Source organism: Xenopus laevis, chromosome 9_10L (assembly GCF_017654675.1).
Source record: "Xenopus laevis strain J_2021 chromosome 9_10L, Xenopus_laevis_v10.1, whole genome shotgun sequence".
Lineage (NCBI taxonomy): Eukaryota > Metazoa > Chordata > Amphibia > Anura > Pipidae > Xenopus > Xenopus laevis.
In genome coordinates, this window is record NC_054387.1 from 137,242,139 (window position 1) to 137,267,625 (window position 25,487).

At 41.8% G+C, this 25,487-nt stretch overlaps 1 protein-coding gene across 7 annotated transcripts in view; it reads left to right on the plus strand.

Annotated features, from left to right (window-relative positions):
- The window catches only part of LOC108704736, a 131,540-nt gene extending 120,934 nt beyond the window's left edge, over nucleotides 1-10,606 (plus strand). For 4 of the 7 annotated variants that reach the window (XM_041577007.1, XM_041577006.1, XM_041577010.1 and 1 more), the window contains 4 exons: nucleotides 2,170-2,517; nucleotides 3,521-3,826; nucleotides 8,648-8,734; nucleotides 9,671-10,606. In XM_041577007.1, the coding sequence (XP_041432941.1) occupies nucleotides 2,170-2,517; nucleotides 3,521-3,826; nucleotides 8,648-8,734; nucleotides 9,671-9,738 (809 nt within the window). In that variant the 3' untranslated portion in view covers nucleotides 9,739-10,606. The remainder of the gene's footprint in view (nucleotides 1-2,169; nucleotides 2,518-3,520; nucleotides 3,827-8,647; nucleotides 8,735-9,670) is intronic. The other 3 variants (XM_041577011.1, XM_041577009.1, XM_041577008.1) reach the window with 2 other exon arrangements.
- Nucleotides 10,607-25,487: the final 14,881 nt, after the last annotated feature.

The following is a 25,487-nucleotide window of genomic DNA, read 5'->3' on the forward strand; positions in this document are numbered from 1 at the left end:
TATAGGAAGGTCAGTGATCCCAATGTTATTAATAGGGAATAAAGATAAATATATAGGAAGGTCAGTGATCCCAATGTTATTAATAGGGAATAAAGATAAATATATAGGAAGGTCAGTGATCCCAATGTTATTAATAGGGAATAAAGATAAATATATAGGAAGGTCAGTGATCCCAATGTTATTAATAGGGAATAAAGATAAATATATAGGAAGGCCGGTATTTTTTTCTAGAGAAGGTGCAACCCTAGTTGGGGGCTAATGAGCTGCGTGTGAGCTGGGGGAGTTGTGGGGGGCAATTGAGATAGGGACTTGCCTTGTAAACCTGTAACCTTACACCCAACACTGACTAATGTATCCAGTAACATGAGTTATTATACGTATTCCTTTCACACTCACTACTTGTTTATCAGCAACACAGAAAATGTTCATACTCAATGTTCATATTCAGTGAAGCCGCACAGCCTGCCAGGACTCAATAGCCCACTAGTCACCAGTCAAACTGACCCTTTGCCGAAACATTTGTGAAAATTCTAGCAGAGGTTTGAGTACATTTTCATCGCTGCTGAAACCCACAATAATCATGGTAAAATAAATGATGCAATAGTGAAATAGTTTGTGCAAGTTTGACTTATCCTTTAACCCTGTAAGAGGCACAGAATGTAAGAATCAAGTTGTGCAGCACTTCCGGTGGGGGAGCCGAGAAGCAACTTTAAAAGCCACTCGCTCCTTCACTGCTCAGATGCCCAGAGGCAACAAGTCTGTAAGGGTTCACTCAAATGGAGAGATGTGGAGGTGTTGCTCAGTTTGTATTGTAAATACTGAGAGGTGTCGGTATCATTTAGTACATTCTGGAGTTTGTCTTCAGATTCCTCCACAAGTATAAATTGGTGAGTTTTTAGCTTCTTGGATTTGTCAGGCTGAGGCTGGGGGAGGAGCTTGTTGATTCTAGTAGAGGAGCATGGGAAGAACGAGGAGAATCAGTTGGGACTGGTGAGACGTCGGAGGCAGAAGGAGGAAAGCTCAGGGCCCCCACACCCCCCCCAAGGGCCCCCCTTCCTAGAAACCCTCCTTAGCCCTCTCCCACCCCATTTACAGAACATTCCTAATTCACGCTTGTTTGTGGGTGGGACAAGTGGTCAGAATGAATGGAGCAGGTGGGGCAAGTGGGCGGAGTTGCAGAGTGGGTTTGGCAAGTGTGCGGATGTGCAGAGTGGGTTGGGCAAGCGGGCGGAGGTGCAGAGTGGGTGGGGCAAGTGGGCGGAGATGCAGAGTGGGTTGGGCAAGTGGGCGGAGATGCAGAGTGGGTGGGGCAAGCGGGTGGAGGTGCAGAGTGGGTGGGGCAAGCGGGCGGAGGTGCAGAGTGGGTTGGGCAAGTGGGCACACTCCACTGTGTGGAGTGGATCTGGGCCAGTGGGGCTCATGAGCCCAGTCTGATGCTGACTGTGAGAAGCAGAGAGAGTGATCTGTTGTTGACATCACAAGACAGAGTTTGGAGGATGTGCTGGAAAATCACTGGGAACAAGCAACTTACTGGTGAGAGAGGGAAGAATCCCAGTGACTTGCACAACAGCGGCACAAGTGGTACAATTGGACTTCCCTTCAATAGTTCTTCTGTGAATTATTTTTGCATAAAAGCTGCCACATCAGAACCAGGATAAATTGAGGATGTCTGTATCATCAACTTAATACAAATATAAACTGATATTCCTGATGTGTTTGTTAGTGCCCTGCTATGTAATCTGTCCTCAACCTCTGACTTGCACCATCATCAGTTCAGCACAGCGAGGGCCCTGGATTTCATTTACACAACAACTTCTTAAGCCTCTACTTCTCGGGTGAGGGTATTATTACAAACACAACCCTAACCTGATATACAGAAGCTGTGACTTGATACACAATTATGTTACATTAATATGTTACACTGAAATCTTTTACTTCTTACATTTTATGACAAATTGAACCAAATAACTTTTACAATATCAAAGTAATAAAAAGACAAATTTCCACAGTGTTTCATTTTGTTGGCCCGTTAGTTGGCTGTGGCCCGGCTGTTGGGGACCCCTGCTGTTTGGTACCACAGGTTTTTATCATCTTCCATTTACTGTTCCACGTCAGGAAATTAGGTTTCCACATGGTTCATTTTAACTTTTCCTTTTCTCTTATTGGCAGATTTCCCATGGCGCCCCCAGGTGTCACTGAAGCCCATAGCAACCCTTACACTGGGCAGAGAGGTGACACTACAGTGGGAAATCTCGGACTATTTCCCCAATGCCCTGACACTGACCTGGCTACTAAGGAAGGTTGCCCATGAAGAGCAAATCCTGCCAACTCATAAACACAATTACAGGATGGAGAATAAACCAAGAAAGACCCCACGTGGGACATATATCAGTACTGGGTATCTGCACTTCATCCCATCAATACTTTCCCACCAAGGGGCAGAAATAGTCTGCAGAGTGGCACATCCCAGCCTGGCACAGCCCATAGACATTGGCACCGGGGCCTTACACATAACAGGTGAGTCTCTTACACTATAATGTGTGTGTTGTTGTGTTGTTGTGGGAATTAGAAGGAATTACAGGTGTATGATCGGTTGAAGGTTGGATGCCACCTGCGGATGTTTGATTGTATTGTTGGGTATTTTATTCAGTTGAAATAGTTGGGCAGGGGCTCACTTATTGGCATATACTGTTATTAGATCAGAATTAGGTCAGAAAGTCCCACAGTGGCACTAACAACCCATTGTAGCAGCTCATTCTGGAATTATATAAATATAATGGACTTTTCTTGCCAAGTAAAACAAGTGGAGCCAACACACATTATTGCTTGTCAATATAAATCCATTGCAGTATTTGCAGTTAATTGGAGCAATGAGGGGTCCCTGGTTCATTACATGGGGTCAGTACCACCCCGGTCCTTGTTCTACATGTGGAGGTGCAACAATGATAAATGATTCTGTTCTGTTCTCAATATTGCTAAATGATATTATTCCTCACGTATATTAATAAGAACATGATATAATCTACCTCTTACCCCTTCCAGATCTCAGTCCTTGTCTGGAACATTTTGTAGCCTTTATGTCAACTCTCACCATGTAATTGACTCATTCCATTGAATCTTGGTTGTTAAACAAGCAGGGAAAATAAACATTTTGTATAACTGTAATTTAATATAAAAGTTTGCAGTAAATCCTGTATTTTGGGTAACACAGTTTTATTTATGACATCTTGGTGTCTCCAGCCTACACAGCCCATTACAAGCCTTTATTTTGGCCTTGTTGAGTCTTGTCCTCCAACTTGAACCCTCCAGGTCGCAGCCCTCAGGAGACAGACAAAAGGCAAAGTGACAGTTGCTTCTCATTCATTTTTTCTATTAAACCACAAGGGTCTGTGTGAAGATGTACGCATGGTGAGATACACAATATGGCAAAGGGAACAATGTGGCTGACCAAAAATATTTATTTGTAGAGAATCAATAATCCATCACCCAATCACCTCCTGATCTTTATTTTCTATTTCAGTGGCACCAGGAGAACCAGAGCCTGTGAGATTGTCCATCAGTGACTCAGGGAAGGAGAATATGTTCTCTCTCATTGTCACCAGGTTCTACCCCAAAGATATTCATATAGACTGGACCAGAACCAACTCCCACATTCATCACCAAGAGATAATTCCATCCCACAAAGTGATTCAGGTTAATGATGATGAGACATTTAATGCTGTGAGTGACGTCACAATCCCATCACATGACTTCACTTTCCCACTGACAGTGACCTGGAACCATAAATCTACAGGACACACTGGGAAAAGAGAGATTCACCCAAAAGGTAAGGACTTCTGTTTGTAACAGGTACAGGTGGGACTGAAGGGAGGAAAGGGATTCTGGGTAATGATGATGGGATATTTAATACTGTGAGTGATATCACAATCCCATCACATGACTTGCCTTTCCCAGTGACAGTGACCTGGAATCATAAATCTACAGGACACACTGAGGTCAGAGAGATTAATGATGTGAGTCTGCGTCATTAAAGGGACACTAAACTGAGCCATAAAGCTGTCCCACTGCACCCCCTAGTTCCCCAATGAATTGAAGTATCTTCTCCCTCTGTTCCCTCCTATTCACTATTATTAACTCAATGGGACTGCCCAAATGGCCTCACTACAGCCTTTATACCTGCAATAATCTAATTACAGATGGGGCAACATTGGAAGAGAGATTTCAGTTATTGTGCCTGTGTTGTGCCCCTCTTTATATCACATGAGACACTTGTACCTTTAGTAGAGGATTTACAATCTTCACATCTTGCTAATGTCCCAGAAATACACACTCACTTCTTTATATGATCTGTCTGACACTCAGAGATAATGTTAAAGGAGAAGGAAAGCCTTAAAAATAAACCCCCTCTCAGATGTTCATCTTAACCCCCTCTCCTGAAACGCTGCCTTATTAACTTTCAAGTCGTTACCATTCTCACACAGTATTAGTTGAAAAATCGCCACTATTTAAAAGTTTGCCGCCGCCATATTCCTCTGTGCACGTCACTTTCCTTCCTCCACTGTAATGCTACTGTGCTCTCGCCAGAATCTGACCCCACTACGTCAGTTTGTAAATTGAATGCTGTGTTCGTACAGACGACTGTCTGACAGACCTGAATGCAGCTGATGTATCTCTGTGTACTGCTCCTGAGGAGCGCAGTAGCTTCCAAACTTATCTTAACTTCGGGGCGTCTCCATGGCAACGGGACAGCAGTAATCCTACTGGTGCTTGAGCCAGAACAGGCAGTGTCAGCGAGGTTAGCAATTCCTTTCAGGTCATGTGATATCTGTATGCTGGGGAAAGCTTTCGAAGTTGTGCGCATGTACAGGGCACCTCAGAAACTAACTGCGCCTGCGTGTGCCCTGAATAGAAGAATTTCTGGACTGCAGCAGAGGTATACTTTGCAGAACAGCTTAAAGCTTTTTTTAAAATTGATTTCACCTTCAGAATAACTGACTAATTGAAGGAAAAAATTACTGATGGTATGTATATGTACATTTTATGTCCAATGATTAGAGCTTTATTTATTTTTAGCCTTTCCTTCTCCTTTAAGCACTGACAGACTCACTTGCACACTGCGATGTCTCACACTTGATGATCATTGCTTAAAGGGATACTGTCATGGGAAAACATGTTATTATTCAAAACACATCAGTTAATAGTGCTGCTTCAACAGAATTCTGAACTGAAATCCATATTTCAAAAGAGCAAACTGATTGTTTTTTATTTAATTGTGAAATCTGACATGGGGCTAGACATATTGTCAGTTTCCCAACTGCCCCCAGTCATGTGACTTGTGCTCTGATAAACTTCAGTCACTCTTTACTACAACTTGGAGTGATATCACCACCTCCCTTTCCCCCCCAGCAGCCTAACAACAGAACAATGGGAAGGTAACCAGATAGCAGCTCCCTAACACAAGATAACAGCTGCCTGGTAGATCTAAGAACAACACTCAATAGTAAAATCCAGGTCCCACTGAGACACGTTCAGTTACATTGAGTAGGAGAAACAACAGCCTGCCAGAAAGCAGTTCCATCCTAAAGTGCTGGCTCTTTCTGAAATCACATGACCAGGCAAAATGAGCTGAGATGCACCTACACACCAATATTACAACTAAATACACTTGCTGCTTCAGGAATGACATTTTATATTGTACAGTGAATTATTTGCAGTGTAAACAGTGTCATTTAGAAATAAAAACTACACCATTTTTTTTAAATGCTTATTTTTCTGAAACGAATCTACCCACTAATGAATTTGCCACTTTTACTAAAACACTCTGATACCAAGAAACTGGATTTGTCATTGAACAACTTCATTTGTGATAATAAGAAACCAAAAATTGCTCTTTTATAAATTACAATGTTCAAATTAGTTGGGGGGGGGGTTTCATGATTTTCGGGTCTTTAACCTAGCCTCTAATACCAGATACCTTATTGAGTGGATATCAGAAGGAAATAGATACACTAACCCAAATCTTGAAACACCATGGTTATCATACACAAAAAATAGAATGAGATACCAGGTGTTTTCAACACAGACCCCCTTTTCAGAGATTTGCTTTTCACTTGGAAACGTTTGTTTTCAAGTCACAACTTTAACCACATGCAGATCCCCTTATACCTCTACAACTTCTTTGGAGGAACTCAAAATCTGTCTGTCCTTTTCTCTCTTGGAAGAGACGGAATTTACCTTTACAGATAAAAGATGTGGTAGACCCAGGTCACCCAGCTAATGGAAACTTATTTAACTGTCCTGAATTTAGATGCCACAATAATCTGAAACCTGGTGACCACTCCAAGTACGTGTTTATTAAGAGGTTTGATTGGAGGTTTGATTGGAGTCTAAAGTAAAGAATCATTTGCTCTCCAGAAGCACTGGCTGGCGGAATCAATAAATGATTTTATTGAGAATCCTGACTTAAAGGGATACTGTCATCAGAGAACATGTTTTTTTCAAAATGAATCAGTTAATAGTGCTGATCCAGCAGAATTCTGCACTGAAATCAATTTCTCAAAAGAGCAAACAGATTTTTTTATATTCAATTTTGAAATCTGACATGGGCTAGACATATTGTTAATTTCCCTGCTGCCCCCAGTCATGTGACTTGTGTCTGCACTTTAGGAGAGAAATGCTTTCTGGCAGGCTGCTGTTTTTCCTTCTCAATATAACTGAATGTGTCTCAGTGGGACCTGGATTTTACTATTGAGTGCTGTTCTTAGATCTACCAGGCAGCTGTTATCTTGTGTTAGGGAGCTGCTATCTGGTTACCTTCCCATTGTTCTGTTGTTTGGCTGCTGGGGGGAATGGGAGGGGGTGATATCACTCCAACTTGCAGTCACATGACCGGGGCAGCTGGGAAATTGACAAAATGTCTAGCCCCATGTCAGATTTGAATATAAAAAAATCTGTTTGATCTTTTGAGAAATGGATTTCAGTGCAGAATTCTGCTGGATCAGCACTATTAACTGATGCATTTTGAAAACATTTTTTTTCCCATGACAGTATCCCTTTAATGAGCATTAACCTCATCTCTCAAAAACTTTGGTATTCAGGTATTAGACAAAATCATCCACGCAAAAGTGGTCTGAGTATTTACATTCTGATATTACTCCTGCCCAACTTTCGCTTTCCATTAGTAAATATGATACATACTTGGTATCTGAAAACTGGAGAGTATAACATTTCAAATTGGTCCACTTAGGCTATGAGACATTGTGCAAAAAGATAATGGGATTGACTTCACAGTCTTTCTGTCGAAAAATGTACAAAATGTAGACTTATTTCACTATTTATGGAGTTGTCCAAATGTACGCAAGGTTTGGCTAGCCTTAGAGAAGTTTTTGAAGCTTAAATTAAAGAGTCCTATTAAATTAAATGGTAAATTTGCTCTATTCCACCTGGACTCTCCAGGATTTGGTCTGAAAGGAGAAGGAAAGGTAAAATACAAATAAAGTTGTATAGATTGCCCACAAAATGGAGAGATACTTACAGGATTCCTTGCTCTATACGTTTTCCCCTCTTTCTGTAATCCAAGATAGTTGTAATTTTTGTAAGGTGCACAGAAAATAAAATCTGTCCCTCTCGCTATCCAAATCTGTTCTAATAGGACTCGCATATGCGCAGTAACAATTTGGCAAGCCCTGCGCATGTGCACAATATCCGTTTCTTCCCCCATGTGAGCGGCGATACTGCGGTCAGGTGGTACAAGGCAACGTCATCATTGGACTAACTTTAGCGCATGCGCAGTTCAGACAGGGATACACAGGACGCGCACTCTGCTAACATGGCGGCCGCAAAGTTTAGAATCAGCAGAAACTTCACGTGAAGGAGAATGAATTGGGCAGGGAAAGTAATGCGGGTCACGAGGGGAGCACCCAAGTAACATTTAAAGATAAGTTTAAAAAATGACCTTTCCTTTTCCTTGAAGGAGCTTTCCATTTCACAAAGTGATCTATTTGTTTCATCTAATTTTGATGTTTACGGACTCTACAAAGAAATTATTGTTCTTAAATTGGCCGTTAGATTCCACCCCTTCATTAACAGATATTCTGTCCCTCTAACATCACCTCTGCTGGCAAGAAGCAATAAGGATAAAATCAGCAGAGCCCCATCTCTAGCAATTTACTGAAACTTGGGCCATTTTCTGGGATTTATTTGACTCTTTAAATCACCTGCTCTTGGCTTGTTATAAATCTAAACTTAACTGCAGTGGTTGAACCATTATGTGCATAGAATGTAGTTTTCTAATGACATTTCATTCTTTGCTGTATGAAAGTTTTGCTTAAGATCCTTGTGTATTTTATGTTGTTACTTTGTTACGTAGTTACATTTACTTCTAGTTTACCTGTCTTTTTACCTGTATAAATTGCATCACCATTTAATATCAATATCTTTATTCTTTCAATTACTTTAGGTGTGATTAGTTTTTTTTTAACGTTTGTCAAAATCTGCTGTTTATTCTGTAAACACAATAAAAAATAAACGACACCATATAAATCATAACGAATCCCTTTAAATACCCAGACATTCTGATATTATTGTTATATTCACTTACAACAATAATAGAACTTTTGTGTTTAAAATATTTGTTTCTTGTCTGTAGTAGCGGAAATGCAAGTGACAGACAGACAGACAGACAGACAGACAGACAGACAGACTACAGAGGAAAGTGCAAATAAAACAGAAGCAGGTACAGTAGAAGCAGAGCAATAGGGGCCGGTCCCTGGGACATGAGGGGGGAATTGTAAGACATAAATAACTGCCCAAAGGGTCTCACAAGAGCCTTTATATCCTCAATACTCCAAGTACAGAGAGGAGAAAACTCACACTCACTTATACTCACTTATATGTGTTAGGATGACTGTCAGGATTCACAGACAGGAGGTGCTGGGTAATGTAAAGGTATTAATTAAACAAAAAACAATCACAGACCTTTGCAGAGCGACATAAGTCAGCAAGAAACACGAGCCCAGAATCAGGCTGAAATTCAAGGGCAGGCGCAGACAAAACAGAATGAGGTACAGGCAAAAAGATCAGGACGGGCAGAGTTCATGTAAAGTCAAATATCAGGCTGAGGTCAAAACTGGGAAGTCCAAAAACAGAGCAAGGAGGGATAGTAGGGAAAAGGAACAAGGCAGGGACAAGATTACCAGGATATATTCAGGAAAACAGGTTTCAGGAACACAACAGGAAATCAGGATCACAAGGCTTGGAGTAGCAGTTGAGATAATAATCCCACGCAGGGTGTAGGGGGGCTTAAATAGCCCTCAAATTCATAATTGCCCTCAGCTGGATCTGGGGTGTGTATGCAGTAAGGCTGGCCTGGAGTCAGCAAAGCAACATGTATCTTAGATCCAGGCCACCACCGCCTGTGGCTCAAGCAGGAGGAGCAATGCCTGGAACACGAGAGGCCCCTGGTTCAAAACCAGGCTGTTCCTCATAGGATGTCACACACTCATTGATCTTTCCCTACACTCACGGTACCTTTCTCCCCAATGTATTGCTATGATACGGAAATAATTATGGTACTTACCTCTATCAGACAGACAGCAATAATAAAACAACAGAGTTTGTGATTTTCCTTGTTTTTCCCAAATACTAAAAGTTCCCTCTGTTCTTTCTAAAGGAGATAAGACGTGTAGCAATGAACCCACAGATGAAACAGACAAGAATGCGACATCAGAAGACAACTAGGAGGGCACACGTCATTTACATCATTCTGTGGGAAGTACAGTGTAGATCCACAATGGGTGTAACACTGACTCCAGAGTTATTTGCATCTGGTGAAGAATTTGGGAACAGGATTAGCTGGAATGAGGAGGAGAGTTGTACCTACAAACTAGAGGACAATTTACAAACCCCAAATCCTGAGGGGAGAGGAGGGGGGCAGGGAAGGAATTCCAAGCTGAGGAATGGCCATGGTTGGGAAGGGGAAATGCAAGAGCCTGATTGGTACATTCCCGTAAGGTCTAGTTAAACAACATTTAGAAAAACAACTGTTTGTTTTTTGGTTTGTACATTTGCTTCTTTACTTTATAATGATCTTCTTGAAGGCACTTGTTTGGTTTCTATTCCTCTAGTTTAATTGACCTGTAGCTGTTGAGACCCTCACTAATGACATTCCTGAAATCCCCCCATGTGTCCCCTATAAAGACAAACCTAAGGTCAGGTGAGATGAGCAGGTTATTTACCTATAAAATATATAAAATATATAAAATATGGCATCTTAATAAAAGTACAAGCACCAGATATCGATGACTAGTGTAAATCCCACATAATAGCACAAGCTGTTATCATTATTATTATTATTACAATTATTATCATCAGAAGCTTGAGAGAAATAACAAATGCTGATATTATGGAATATTCTGGGAATACTACTGTTGATCTATGGGGGGTTTCCTTACCTGTAACCTGTATCAGTGATATAAGGTGTTGCCTATAAATCTAAATAATAAATTGAAGCTGTTTGTGACACATTACACTTGTGCGTCTGTGTTAGAAAAAGCTTCTAGACATGACTGTGTATTTAATTCATCAATAAAACATGTGTATTGCTGAAGCACCTTGTCTCATGGTCTTGTTTTATAATGAGGTTCTGGTTCAGTTCAAAATCATCAACACAACTTCCAAGTGTGAGTCCTTGTACCCCAAGGGTAACCTGAGTCATGAAGTAAAAACTACTGTTTATTAAGTCATTAACAGTAGTTTTGCTTGTTTTTCAGCATTTCTACATTCCCATAAATACCTTTATCATGAGGGATGAATAAAGGAACTTAACATCAAAAGTAACCCAATGGTAACCTCCTCACCAAGATAAGGTACTAAGTAAAGTGAGTAAATGTCCAGTGTCTTTAAGGTAAACCAGTTGTTGTACAGGTATGGGATCCGTTATCTGGAAGCTCGTTATCCAGAAAGCTCAGAATTACAGAAAGACTGTCTCCCATAGACTCCATTTTATCTAAATAATTCAAATTAATAAAAATGATTCCCCTTTTCTGTGTGATAATAAAACAGTCGTTTATACTTGATCCCAACTAAGATATAATTAATCCTAATTGGAGGCAAAACCAGCCTATTGGCTTTATTTCATGTTTATATGATTTTCTAGTAGACTTAAGGTGGCCTTACAGAAGGAGATCCAATGTTGCCAAACAAGTGGACCTCTCCCCAATATGCCCACATTGAAGTAGTTGATATTGGGCTGATCCAATTGGGGGCCCAACGATCGGATCAGAACGGAGGCCAAACGGGTGGTCGGATCGCGGGACCGCATCAATGAAAAGATGTGTCCGATGGGATTTTTTAATCTGACTGACTTTCAGGCACATATCAATCTGGGACACCCGTTGGATGGCCCCACACATGGGCCAATAAGCTGCTGACTTGGTCTATTGGAAGCTTTTATCGGCCTGTGTATAGGGGCGTTTAAGGTATGAAGAAAGATCTGTTATCGGGAAACCCCCAGATCCTGAGCATTCTGGACCAATATACAAGTGTAACAAAATATTTAGCTTTGCTCTGCCGCATCCTCCTTATATACATATGTCCTGTTGCCTGATTGGTCACGTGTTGTTATATAATTTCCTTTCTATTGGCTATTTCCCCGCCCCTTCACTTTGTCTATTGGCTCTGAGTAGAAATGAGCCCCAGTTTGTATGGGATCGGGGTCCCGAGTAAGTGGGCGTGTCTGTGCCGCTGATTCTCATTCTATTGGCTGCTGCATATGTTGCCCAGAGCAGCTCCTGGTAAGTCAATCCTGCTCCCTGGAAAGGCTCCGCTTCATTTCTCTCCTTGACATTTGTGCCACTTGTTGGGGATCAATAGAAATCCTTCCCCTCCTGCTGTTCCCCCGGAGAAATAAAGGAGCCTCAGGTATAATATGGGCATGTGAGTGAGAGGGGGAGTAGTGGAGGGAGTGTGGGGGGTCGGTGACCCAGGCAAGTAGCACAATACAAGGGAGACTTTGCTGGGGGAGTTGGGGTGCAGCACAGCCCTGGATGAAAGAAAGTCTCTAAGGAGTGAGTGTAACAGTTGTTTGATGTGAACAGAAACACAAGGGGTCATTTATCAACACTGGGCAAATTTGCTCGTGGGCAGTAACCCATGGCAACCAATAAAATTGTTGCATTCATTGTTCTACCTGCCGCTGGCTGAAAAAAGCCACTCACTCCCCAACTGTCTCAACTCCTCCAAGTATTCCAATCTTAATTGCCATCTTTCATACTCATACCTTTCTTTCTTTGCCTTCTCACACCCCTTTTTAACAAAAAATCTCTTTGTCTCTATCTTAATAGCCACATCATCCAACAAAGTAACATTTAGCTTCCATACACCTTTCCCATATTCATTCTCACTATTTACTGCACACTCTAAACATTCATGATCCGAATAAAGCAAACTTCTTAAATTAAAGTCCTGGATCTGGATTGATCTGAGAAAACAAAAATCAGTTCATGAACACACATTTCCACTATCACTAAAGTAAGTAAACCCTTTATTATTAACACCATATTCCTTATAGGCATCTTGGAAACCAAAGGTACTTATGATATATTTTAATTCTTTACTAGAATTATCCAAACCTCCAGTTCCATCCCTCCCACCTTCTCTATCACCAGCATTAATTATACAACTGAAATCCCCCAGTAGGTTAACAGTTAAACCTTTCCCTTCTATCTGTAGGGGCATACACATTAATTAACTTAAATTCTTGGTCATTAAAATGAAAATGAACTAATAGGGCTCTCCCTTGGACTATATGAAAAATTTAGAAATAACAAAAGATTTATTTTTAAACATAACACCAACTTTCCATACTAGTGGACCAAACACATGATCTGGATTCCCATCTGGTTCAGGAAACTCTCCTGTAAACACAAAACATCAAAATTGAAAAATAACAGATTTTTTTTAAAATTGCAGTTCTTCAGAGCAACGATCTGCTCCTGACATTCATAGAGCCTATTTAAGAACCATAAGAAGGAAAAAAAAGGAAAAAACAAACATCAAAATAAATTTTTCTTTTTTGCCATCCCCCTAGCTTTAGATCTGGCACTAGTTCCAACAGCACGGCCCTGTAGAACACTCATCCTTGGTGTGTCCAACACTGTAACAGTTCCTACAAAAAGTAGTTTGGCCCAGGTAAAAAAAAGGTATATTTTATTGCTTCCAATTGAGAAGAACTGGGGAGGATGACATAGTCCACCAATTCCATTTTTGTCTCTGATTAGCTCAACCCAGAACCTTCTCTGCCCATTAAAATTCCCATTTCTCACCTGGAGACACAAAGCTGCAATATCTCTTTAAGAAGGCTTGGATTTCCTCATCTCTTACGAAGGGGTTAAACATGTGAACTGACACTCTCTATAGCTTTGTTCATAATGAACCGGATACCACTCAAATCCGCATGCTCTTCCTTTTCCAAATATCACTGGTAGCAGGTTTGCAGTAGGGTTTCGTTGAAGAAAGAAACATCATAAGATCCTTGCAGTGGGAAGGCTTGGACACAGAAGATGGATTCCCATGCCATCCCGAGAACTCCTTCAATAATCTTTTTGTCTCTTCTCATTGGGAATGAACAGCTGAACTGCATGTGGTGCATCAGGGGGCACCTGGGAAGCCATCATACATGAGTAAGGAGATGACCTTCCCACAAGAACATGCCTAGTATACAATAGCAGCAGCCCAACAAACACTTGAGGAAGAATGGAAGAGCCAAGAGCAGAAACCTCTTGTTTGAATGTGTGGAAAGTCCTCCACCCTAAAGCAGCAAGAACTCGAGAGTCCAAGGCCGAGTGTCTGGGCCACACAAACACCTCTGACTGATCAGATCACAACCAAAAGGCTGAGAAGCAACCGGGGTAGAACTGACAGTTCCATAACAAGAGCTGACATTCCATTATATTGCCATGTGTTAAGCCATGATATATGGAAACAAATAGGTGGCACTCCGGATAAAATGAATAAGGAGTATTTATTCCAACAAGAGATGGATCCACATTGCCTAACGCATTTCGGAAAAAGATTTCCTTAGGCTGACAGGTCAGAGAATAACATTTCCTTAAATAGACAATATAACAGTGACATCTACTGGGCAACATTTAAATCACAGTTTAAAATACATACATAATAATATGTTAAATTCCTCAGAATGTAATTCCTAAATATCAGTTAAAATTATATTTTTATTATGTTTGTTTAAAAAGGCTAAGGCCACAATGAGCTGTTAAAAGGTATATTTTGAGTGGAGCTGGTGCCTATGAATTATATGAGGACCCACTTTCCAACCTATTATACCTCCTCTCCTCACTCAACCTCTTTATTCTCCTAGACTCTTTTCTCTACATACTATTCTCCATCCTTCAATTATTTAGCCTCTTTATTGCCATAAAGAAATAGGGAATTGCCATAGGGAACTGGGCCCACCGGGAGTTTTCCTGATATCCTGGTGGGCCAGTCCGACACTGTATATTTAGAGAATCTCTGTTAATCTAAATTATAATTAAGGGGACATATAGTGAAGTAATATATACCACTATTAATCATAAGTAGGGGGAAGTATAATAGAATAATGTATTGAAAAAAATGAAGTTAAATAAATATAAGTTTGTAAGGTCATACCTCGTATTCAAACCTTTAGGTTTCCTAGTGTCTAACTTAAAGATCCAAAAGGCCTCCCTTAAATTTAAAGGTTGGAGGGTGTCACCTCCTCTAAGGGTTTTTTTTTACCTGTTCTACAACCCTCACCTTTAGGTCCAAAATATCCCTAGAGGAACATACTGCAAAATGTTTACCTATAGGGGATTTTTTATCTTTATTCTCAATGGCCCAAATGTGTTCTCACTCCTTATCTTTTAAACAACGGATGGATCGGCCTACATATTGCTTGGTACAACATTTACATTCCAAAAGGTAAACAATGTGTTTCCAATTACAGTTACAGAAGCCCTTATTTTGGTATGTTGTAACATTAGACTTAAAATTGTTACTAACATCATCACCCTAAAGGTCTTATATATAGTTGCCCCACATTTATTATAAGTTCCTTTGAAGGAGAGCCAGTTGATACCTCCATCATTTGCATTATTGGTGGATGGAGAATCCAGACTGGCGGCCAAAATATTCCCCAAAGTAGGTGCTTTCCTAGACAAAAACCTGATATTATTTACAGATAATATCTCCCCAAATCTGTCATCATTGTATAAAACGGGGAGATATTTTTTTATTATATTACAGACTGAGTTGTATTTCTCGCTGTATTCCATTATTTAAAAAAAAATGTTATCCTTATCTTTATCCTAATTGGCGTTCTTGCTTATGTAATTATTCTTATTATCCTTATTATCCTTATTATTACCACTAGATCGTATATTTGCTATGCTTGCTCTGTCATAGGACGCTCTTAGCAGGTCCAGAGTGTAACCTCTTCTGCGTAATCTGTCTGAAAGTTCTGCACTCTGTTCAGTAAAAGACTTGTCTGAACTACAATTCCTATGATATCTGATAAATTGACTGTAGGGTATACTACGTAGGATGTGCCTTGGATGACAGCTATATGCCTTACGTATAGTGTAACCTGCTGTCGACTTTCGAAAGACCTCAGGTTCTATCTTACCAGAGAGCACATTACCTCTCAACTTTAAGTCCAAAAAGTCTTGTGTATATTGGACTTCAAAGAAAACTCAAGATTAAAGTCATTATCATTAAGATAAGCTTGAAAATCTTTAATAAAAACAGGTGACCCAACACTGGCTGTCAACAACATAGCACTTTGCCTAGCCTCTTTGACTATTAGAGATTACACACTTACATGAAAAAGTATAGGAAACCCCAAACACTTCCATTACAAGAGCTGACAGTCCATAACATTGTCATGTGTCAAGCTGTGCCCAGGAATCCTCAACTTTCCCATCCCGTGAACCATAGGGAGAGTAAAACCAACCAAGTCCACTTCATTTCCATATCAGTCAAATTAGACCAATCACAAGTGGACTTTCCAATCCATGTCAAACACTGGCAATCAACAACAAAGCCCTTTGCCTATTAGAGATTACCCACTTACATGAAAAAGAATATGAAGATCCAAACATTACCATCACAAAATCTGTAGGTCCATCACATTGCAATGTGTCAAGCTGTGCCCAGCAAGCCTCAATTTTCCAATCCCGTAAACCATAGGGAGAGAAAAACCTACCAAATCCTCTTTATTTCCATATCAGTCAAATATGACCAATCACAAGAGGACTTTCCAATCCAGGTCAAACACTGGCTGTCAAAATTAAAGCCCTTTGCCTATTAGAGATTACTGACTTACATGAAAAAGTATAGGAAGACCGAACCACTTCCACCACAAGTGCTGTCAGTCCACCACATTGCCATATGTCAAGCTGTACCCAGCAAGCCTCAGCTTTCCCATCCCGTGAACCATAGGCAGAGAAAAACCTACCAAGTCTGCTTTGCTTACATACTAGTCAAGGTCGGCCATTCACAAGAGCCCTTTGCCTACTATAGATTACCCCCTTCCATACAAAAGAATAGGAAGACCCATACCCATCTATCACAAGAGCTGTCAGTCAAATAGACTCTATGACAATCTGACATCGCCGCTATCCCGTAATACCATAGGGAGAGAACAACCCACAAGGCTCCTTCATTTCCATATCAGTCAAAGTAGACCAATCACAAGAGGACTTTCCAATCCAGGTCAAAGACTGCCTGTCAAACAACATAGCTCTTTGCCTAGACTCTATGGCAATTTGACGTCACCGCTATCCTGTCATACCATAGGGAGAGAACAACCCACCAAGACTCCTTCTTTTCCATATCAGTCAAAGTTGACCAATCTTTTTTTCATTTTTTATTGTAAAACATCATAAAACAACATAAAAAACAAAACTTCAAAAACTTCATCAATGTTACAAAATCATATTGCATTTCTTTTAGTACAATCAACAATGTATCATTTTTACTTGAAGTTTTCTACAGAGAAAAAGGACAAAATTAATTCATCATTTCAAATCCAGAACTTCCACTTTTTGTATTTCCATATACCTTCTAAATCTACTGTTCCCAATCTATTTTGATCAGTTAAAACGTAAAGAAAAAGTTTTCCTCGGATCATATTTACACATTCATCCACTGTAATCACAGTTTTATTAAAGACCAAAATGTTTCTGACATCCCACAAAACCTCCTTTATGCAATTAACCATAATATTTGACTTTGTTTTTTATCAATGTCACATAAACCATATAACATCATGTGAAATGTTAAAAGTTGTACACCCGTTAGGCCTTTAATCATCTTTCCCATTTTCCACCATACTTCTTTTGCATACAGACATTCCCAAAACACATGAGGAATATTTTCATTCCTCCCACACCCCTCTCTCTCACATATTTCACTATTGATTAGACTTCTTTTTTTCTGAAATTCACGCGTTGGCAAACATCCATGCACAGCCATCCAAGCCAAGTCCTTCTGTCTATTTATTAGAGATTTTTCATTAACCAAACTCCACACCGTTTCACTTTCTTCAACAGTCAAACCTCCAATCACTTCCATTTCTTCTTTTGCTTCAATAATCTTCATCACACTTTTACTATCACGCCACTCCTCCACACCAACACCTTCCAAATGATTCCTCCTTATACACCTTTCCATCCTAACATAAAACCAGGGTACCTTAAAACACACTGGCTTTCTCAAATCTATCACCCCCAGGCCATACTTTCGCAAAACATTCCCAGCCGCATATCTCACCATACAACCTTCCAGACCCTCTTTTCTACTTAGATTTACACATATACTCACATACTTTACTGCCAAAAATCTTTCAATCATCATCAAACCTTTACCCCCATTCTTCTTATTCTTTGTTATTTTTACTCTCTTCAGTTTTTCCATCCTAGAATTCCACAAAAACACAAAAATTAGTCTTATAATCTTTTTCAAACATTTATCCGGAGCCGGAAACACACAACTTATATATAGCAAAATTGGTAACAATACTGCTTTAATTACAAGTATCCTTCCTTCTATAGTTAAAGACCTTAAAGCCCAGAAGTCAATTTTTTTCTTTATTCTATTATGCACTCGTTCCCAACTATCCTTCCCATACAAATCCTCTCCAAAAATCACACCTAACACTTCAATCCCTTTTTTTTCCACGGGCCACCCACAACACTCTATTTCCTCCCATACACCAAACACCTTACATACACTCTTTTCTACATTTAATTTAAAACCACTTGCCATACAAAACATCTCAATCAACATCTTTGCCCTCCTCAAACCCACATTTGATTTACATATTACAGTTACATCATCCATATAGCCTATAACATTCAAGTCTCTTCCGCCACTACCAGGTATTTCCACTCCCCTTACCAATTTATCTTTTCTTAACATACACATCAAAGGTTCAATCACACAAATAAATAATACTGGAGATAGTGGGCATCCTTGCCTCACTCCTGTACGCACATCCACTTCCTCACTCAAAAACCCATTTACCTGCACTTTACTTACAATCTCTTTATACAAACATTTGATCCATCCCATCATCCTCTCTGGAACACCCATATACTCTAACACCCTAAACATAAATTCATGCACTACACGATCAAAAGCTTTTTCAAAATCCACAGCTACCACCCCCAGAGACACTCCTCTCTCTCTACTATACCAGATTGCATCACGTAACAAAATCAAACTTTCCCTTATCTGCCTTCCTGGAACTGCACATACTTGCTTCACTCCCACCATTTTCTCAACCACATTTTTCAACCTATTTGCAATAATCTTAGCTATCAATTTATATTCTACATTTAATAACGATATAGGTCTCCAATTTCTCAGATCGCTTTTCTCTCCCTTCTTATATAACAAAACAATAATACCCTCTTTCATACTTTTTGACATTTGACCCATTTCCAAAACATTCTTACATACTTCATACACACTTTCCCCTATTAAATGCCAAAATGCACAGTAGTATTCCACTGACAGCCCATCATTGCCTGGAACTTTACCTTTCTTCATACTCCTCAAGCATTCATCACACTCACTTTTTGAAATATCCTTACTTAAAATTTCTTTTTCCAAATCATCCAAACAACACTCAATTTCTTCTAAGCATTCTTTTTCTATAGATCTATCTTGCACTTTCTCTGTATAGAGATCATTATAAAACTCTCTTATTACATTCAAAACGTCATGGTTCCCTTGTACCAACTCCCCATTTTTTCCAAGCACATTCACCATATTTGTTCTCTTTCCAAACACCTTTTTAAAGAAAAATTTAGAACATTTTTCATCCTTTTCCTTAACTACCAATTTTGCCTGTGCAACAATTTTCTTCAATTTTTCCGTCAATACATTTCTCACTTTTTCCCTTGCTTCTTTTATTTCATCGTTCACTTCCTCCCCCAACCTTCTCAATTCTTCTAAGTATTCAAGTCTTATTTGCCACATATAAAATTCAATTCTTTCCTTCCTAACTTTTTCACACCCCTTTATAACAAAAAATCTTTTGGTTGCCATCTTCACCCATTCCCACCACTCCACTATGTTAATGAACTCATGTTTTCTCGAATGCCATTTCTTAAACAGACCCTCATATTCCTTTTTTATTACTTCATCATCTAACAAAGTTACATTTCATTTCCATATTCCTTTGCCATATTCCCTCTCACCACTTATGTTTACCATGCACTCCAAACATACATGATCCGAGAAAGGAAATCTTCGCAAATTACAGTTCTGGACTTGAAATGATCTAGAAAGAAAAATAAAGTCAATTTTTGAGCACAAATTTCCTGTATCACTGAAATATGTAAACCTTTTTTGATTACCGCTTAAATTCTTAAAAGCATCTTGGAAACCAAAAGTGTTGATTAAATCTTTAAGTTCCTTACTTGAACTATCTAAACCACTCCCCTCTACCCTAGTACCCTCTCTATCACCCGCATTTAGAATACAATTAAAGTCCCCCACCAGGATAACCTGTTCTCTTCCACTTAGAAAATTTTTTAGTTTTTCAAATAATTCAAGTCTTTCTCTTTCTCTTCCTGCAGGAGCATATACATTTATTAACTTAAAGGGAGTATTATTAATATGAAACTGTACTAAAAGTGCCCTGCCTTGCAAAATATGTACAACATTATTCACAACAAAAGAATTATTTTTAAATAAAACACCAATTCCAGCATTTCTTTCATTACTTGTAGACCATATGCATGACCCACTCTCCCACCCGCTTATCTTTGGCTCTTCAGACAAAAAACATTCCTGTAGACATAAAATATCAAAATGAAATGATGATAAATTTTTCAATATTGCAGTTCTCCTATGCAAAGTCTTAATGCTCCTCACATTCATAGAACCTATTCGGAGCTGCATATTTAAAGAAAAGGAAAAAACAAAACAACTTCATCATGCATCATTCTTTTTTTTTGCCATCCCTCTAGCATTTGTTCTGGCACTTGTTTTTGGCTCAGCCGTTTGAGCTTCCCTAGTACCTTGCATTTTTTGGACAGCATCTTCTTTTTTCTTTTTTGATTTAGAAATAACAGTCTCTGTCTCTGAAAAAAACAAAGTTCGAGTCAACTCCTCAACTCTCTCTTTATCCAAAAAGGCAGCAGATGGGACAGATGAATCAGAATCAATGGTTGCTGAAGAATCACCACCTGTTACTTCTGAGCTGGAAATGTCATCAGTCCATGGAGTAGAAGTGTTGCTCTCCTGATCACTCTTTCTCTTAAGGGAGAGTTTGTCAACTTCCATCTCACCAGGATTTTCAGCATTTTTGACCAAAATATTTTCTGGGTTTTCACCTTCCATGCTTAATAGATCAGGGACTACCTCAGGAACATCCCTTGAATCCTCTTTTAATGGTGAAACAGGCTCCACAATCTCTAAATCTTTGCTTTCAGTCTCACCTGTTCCATGTTCCATCTCCAAAGAAGGACCGCGAACTGCTGCCGCACAAGACTTTACTTTTGGACATTGTCTCGCGAGATGCACGTAAAAAGGCATGGATCTCTTCATTCCTCACGAAAGGATTAAACATATGCACCATCACTGGTGTTCTTTGTCTTGCACGGTACATCACAAAACGGATTCCTTCCAAGTCAGCATTCTCTCCAATCTCCAAATACCTTTGGTAGAAGGTATGCAGCTCATTCACAGTACAAAAGGTAACGTCAAAAAATCCTTGCTGGGGAAAGGATTGGACGCAAAAAATGGAATCATGCGTCATACCAAGAATCCCCTCGATTATCTTCTTCTGGATATGCATCAATCCCCACGTCTGTTTCTTCTCCTCTGGAACATACAGCCGAACTGTCTGGGGAGCATCAGGAGGAATGTCAGACGCCATCATTCGCCATCAAAGGATTGCCTTCTCACAAGAGCATGCCTGTTTCCCTATAGCAGCAGCCCATTAACCATTTAAGGAGTAACAGGAGGGCCGAGAGCAGGGTCCTCTTGAGATTTTGCTAGAACTGCCTTAAACCCAATAGCAGCGAGAGCCCAACCCCTTAGGGAAGGGACTCAAGGCCGAGTAGAAGGGGCCATGCAAAGACCAAAGGCTAAGAGGCGATCACGTTTGAAATGTCAGTCTACGATAAGAGCTGACATTCCGGCACATGGCCATGAGTTGACCTGTGCCTAGTAAGCCTCAACTTCCCTATCCCGTATAACCATAGGGAGAGAAAAAATGGCAAAGTCTTCTTCATTTGCATATTGGTCAAAGTTGACCAATCACAAGAGGACTTTCCAATCCATGTTAAAGACTGCCTGTCAAAATACATAGCCTTATGCCTACTATAGAATCCTCCTTGCCATACAAAGAATAGGAAGACCCACAGCCTTCTATGACAAGAGCTGTCAGTCCCATATCCCTTTGCCTAGGCTCTATGGCAAATTAGCCATTGCCTAAGCACTCCCATGATAAAATCTAACATTCCAACACATAGCCATGTGTTGACCTGTGCCTAGTAAGCCTCAACTTCCCTATCCCGTAATACCATAGGGAGAGAAAAAACGGCAAAGTCTTCTTCATTTCCATATCGGTCAAATTTGACCAATCACAAGAGAACTTTCCAATCCATGTTAAAGACTGCCTGTCAACAACATAGCCCTTTGCCTAGACTCTATGACAATTTGACATTGCCGCTATCCCATAATACCATGGGGAGAGAAAAAACGGCAAAGTCTTCTTCATTTCCATATCGGTCAAATTTGACCAATCACAAGAGGACTTTCCAACCCATGTTAAAGACTGCCTGTCAACAACATAGCCTTTTGCCTAGACTCTATGACAATTTGACATTGCCGCTATCCCGTAATACGATAGGGAGAGAAAAAACGGCAAAGACTTCTTCATTTCCATATCGGTCAAAGTTGACCAATCACAAGAGGACTTTCCAATCCAGGTCAAGAACTGCCTGTCAACAACATAGCCCTTTGCCTAGACTCTATGACAATTTGACATTGCCACTATCCCGTAATACCATAGGGAGAGAAAAAACGGCAAAGTCTTCTTCATTTCCATATCGGTCAAAGTTGACCAATCACAAGAGAACTTTCCAATCCATGTTAAAGACATGCCTGTCAAACAACATAGCCTTTTTCCTACTATAGATTCCTCCTTGCCATTAGTGATGGGTGAAAAAATTCGCCTATGGTGAATTCGCGGCGAATTTGCGCGTTTCGCCATAGGCGAATTTTTTTGCGAAACTGCAATAGAAATTCGCCACGCGTCTCGTTTCGCTGCACGTCGAGTTCGTCGCGCGCGTCGAGTTCGCCGCGCGACAAACGGACAAGCAGCCAATCAGATTTGAGCCGTCCCACTGTCTATATAAGGAGGTGTAGAGGCGGCCATTACTCAGTGCGTTTTTGGTAGGTTAGAGAGAGCAGGTTTGAGAGAGAGATTGGTGTTCGATTTAGCTAGTTGAGTTAGTTTAGAGAGCTTTTTTTTTTCCTGAGTCAGTGCAAGTGGAGGTTGTGGATTTCAGTTGACTGTTTTCCCTCTTCTGCTTGCCTGCTCACCCCACAATAGCCCTTTTTAGGGCTAACTATCTGTGATTGTCTGTGTGTGTATCCCTTGTGGGTACACTTGTGCTGAGGGGATTTAGTTGAGGGTTTTTATTGTTTTCTCCTTTCCTTCCCCGAAGTATCCACACCCCCCCTTATTTTATTTTTTTTAAGTTTAGTTTGCCCAATATGACGGGCCGTGGGAGAGGGGGGAGGGGTCTGGGTGGTGGGATAGGGAGGGGAGGCAGAGGAAGAGGCCGTGGTGCTGGCTGTGGGCATCCAACCCCACAACAGCTTAGCCCACGTACTATGCCCAGTCCGGGCACTGTAAAGCAGCAACAGCTGCTGCCAACGCAGCAGCAGCTTCTGCCACAGCAGCAGGTGGCTGTGGGTCACAGCAGCGGGGCAACTGGTCCACGTAGGACTGTGCCCGATTTTTTTGCTGCTGCTTCGCGACCCATACGCTCGCAGCAGGCAGAGGCGGTGGTAGACTGGCTGACCCAGGCTACCTCGTCTCAAGCGGGCACCAGTGAGCAGCAGGAAGTGGCATCACCTGCTAGCTCAGAACTGGGGGACACTCCATCCCTCCTATTTGATCCTGAGGTGGACTTGGGCCCAGACACCCAGGATCTTTTTGATGATCAGGCAGGAATGGGGGGGGCATTCATGTCTGATGAGGAGGAGGAGGTGGTCATGACCTCATGGGGTCAGACACCAGCATGCTTGATGTGGGACTTGATGCCATGTATGAGGCAGGGTCTGGTCTGGGGGAGGATGATGACAGGGACGGACCCTGGGAGCTGGCTCAGGAGGATAACAGCAGCAGTTCAGGGGGGGAACTGTGTGTTGTTGATGATGAGGAGGATGAAGAGCCGGCTCTACCAACCTCTGCTAGGGGGGGCAGGCAACAGGGCAGCACTGCACCTCGGTCCAAAGCCTCTGGGCGTATGGGTGGGGACCATCCCCAGCCCTCCACAGCAGGCAAGGCAGTGGCCCGCACTTCAGCAGTGTGGGCATTTTTTACGTGCCAGGCAGAGGACCAGACGGTTGCAGTGTGCCAGCTCTGCCGGCAGAAGGTTCGAAGGGGGCAGGCAGGGTCACATATGGGAACATCGGCTCTAAGTTCTCATATGAAACGTCATCACAGGATGACGTGGGAGCAGCACCAAAGTGGCAGGGCACCAGGGGGCACTGGTGCTTCCCGTCCACCTCCTTCCATTCCTCAGGGAAGAGGTGCTAGCTCCCCAGACCCTGCCGCAAGGGAAGAGGATTCTGGGGCTCACAGTCGGAGGCGGCCACTGTGTAGCTCAGCCTCTTCTGCAGCCTCCTCAATGCGGCCCCTGTCACGCCAGGTTTCCCTCCCTCAGTTCCTCGGCCGGAAGACGCCTCTCTCCCCCAGCCACCCCCAAGTGCAGAGGCTCAATGGCTGCCTGGCAAAACTTCTGGCAGTGCAGCTGCTGCCCTATCAGTTAGTTGAAGCAGCCCCCTTTCGACAGCTGATGGCTTGCGCTGCCCCTAACTGGCGGATCCCCAGCCGCCATTATTTTGCCAGGAAGGCCATCCCTGCCCTCCACCAGCAGGTGGTGGAGAATGTGTCTCTGTCGCTGGATCATGCTGTCAGCGGCAGGGTGCACTGCACCACTGACACGTGGACCAGCAGGCATGGGCAGGGGAGGTACATTTCTTACACTGCGCACTGGGTCACACTGATGAGTGCTGGGGAGGGTGCAAGCAGGGGCGCTCCCCTCGTGCTACAGGTGCCTCTCCGTGGGGTTCAGGGCAAACCCCACATGCCCACTTCCTCCTCCTCCTCCTCTGCGGCTATGGATGAGCCACCCCTGAAGCGTACCCGTAGTTACGCTTCAGTGCAGCACAAGCGATGTCAGGCTGTGCTGCAACTCCTCTCCCTGGGCGAGAGGAGTCATACTGCACCTGAGCTCATGGCTGCCTTCCAGACTCAGGTGCAGAGGTGGTTCACTCCCCGCAAGCTCCAAGCAGGGAACATTGTTTGCGACAATGGTCGCAACCTGCTGGCCGCCATCCGCCTAGGCCACCTGACCCACGTGCCTTGCTTTGCACATGTCCTCAACCTTGTGGTACAGCGCTTCCTCAAGAGCTACCAAGGGTTGGGTGACATGCTGGAGAAGGTACGTAGGGTATGTGGCCATTTTCGCAGGTCCCCCACCGCCAGCGCGTCTTTGGCACGGATGCAGCGGCAGCATAATCTGCCACCCCACCGGCTCATCTGTGACCTGCCGACGCGCTGGAATTCGACCCTGCACATGGTGGAGCACCTCGTGGAGCAGCGCTGGGCGGTCAGCAATTACCTGCTGGAGCATAGTGCCAGGGGTACTCAGGGGGCAGATTTAGGCTACTTTAGCGCAGAGCAGTGGCAGCAGATG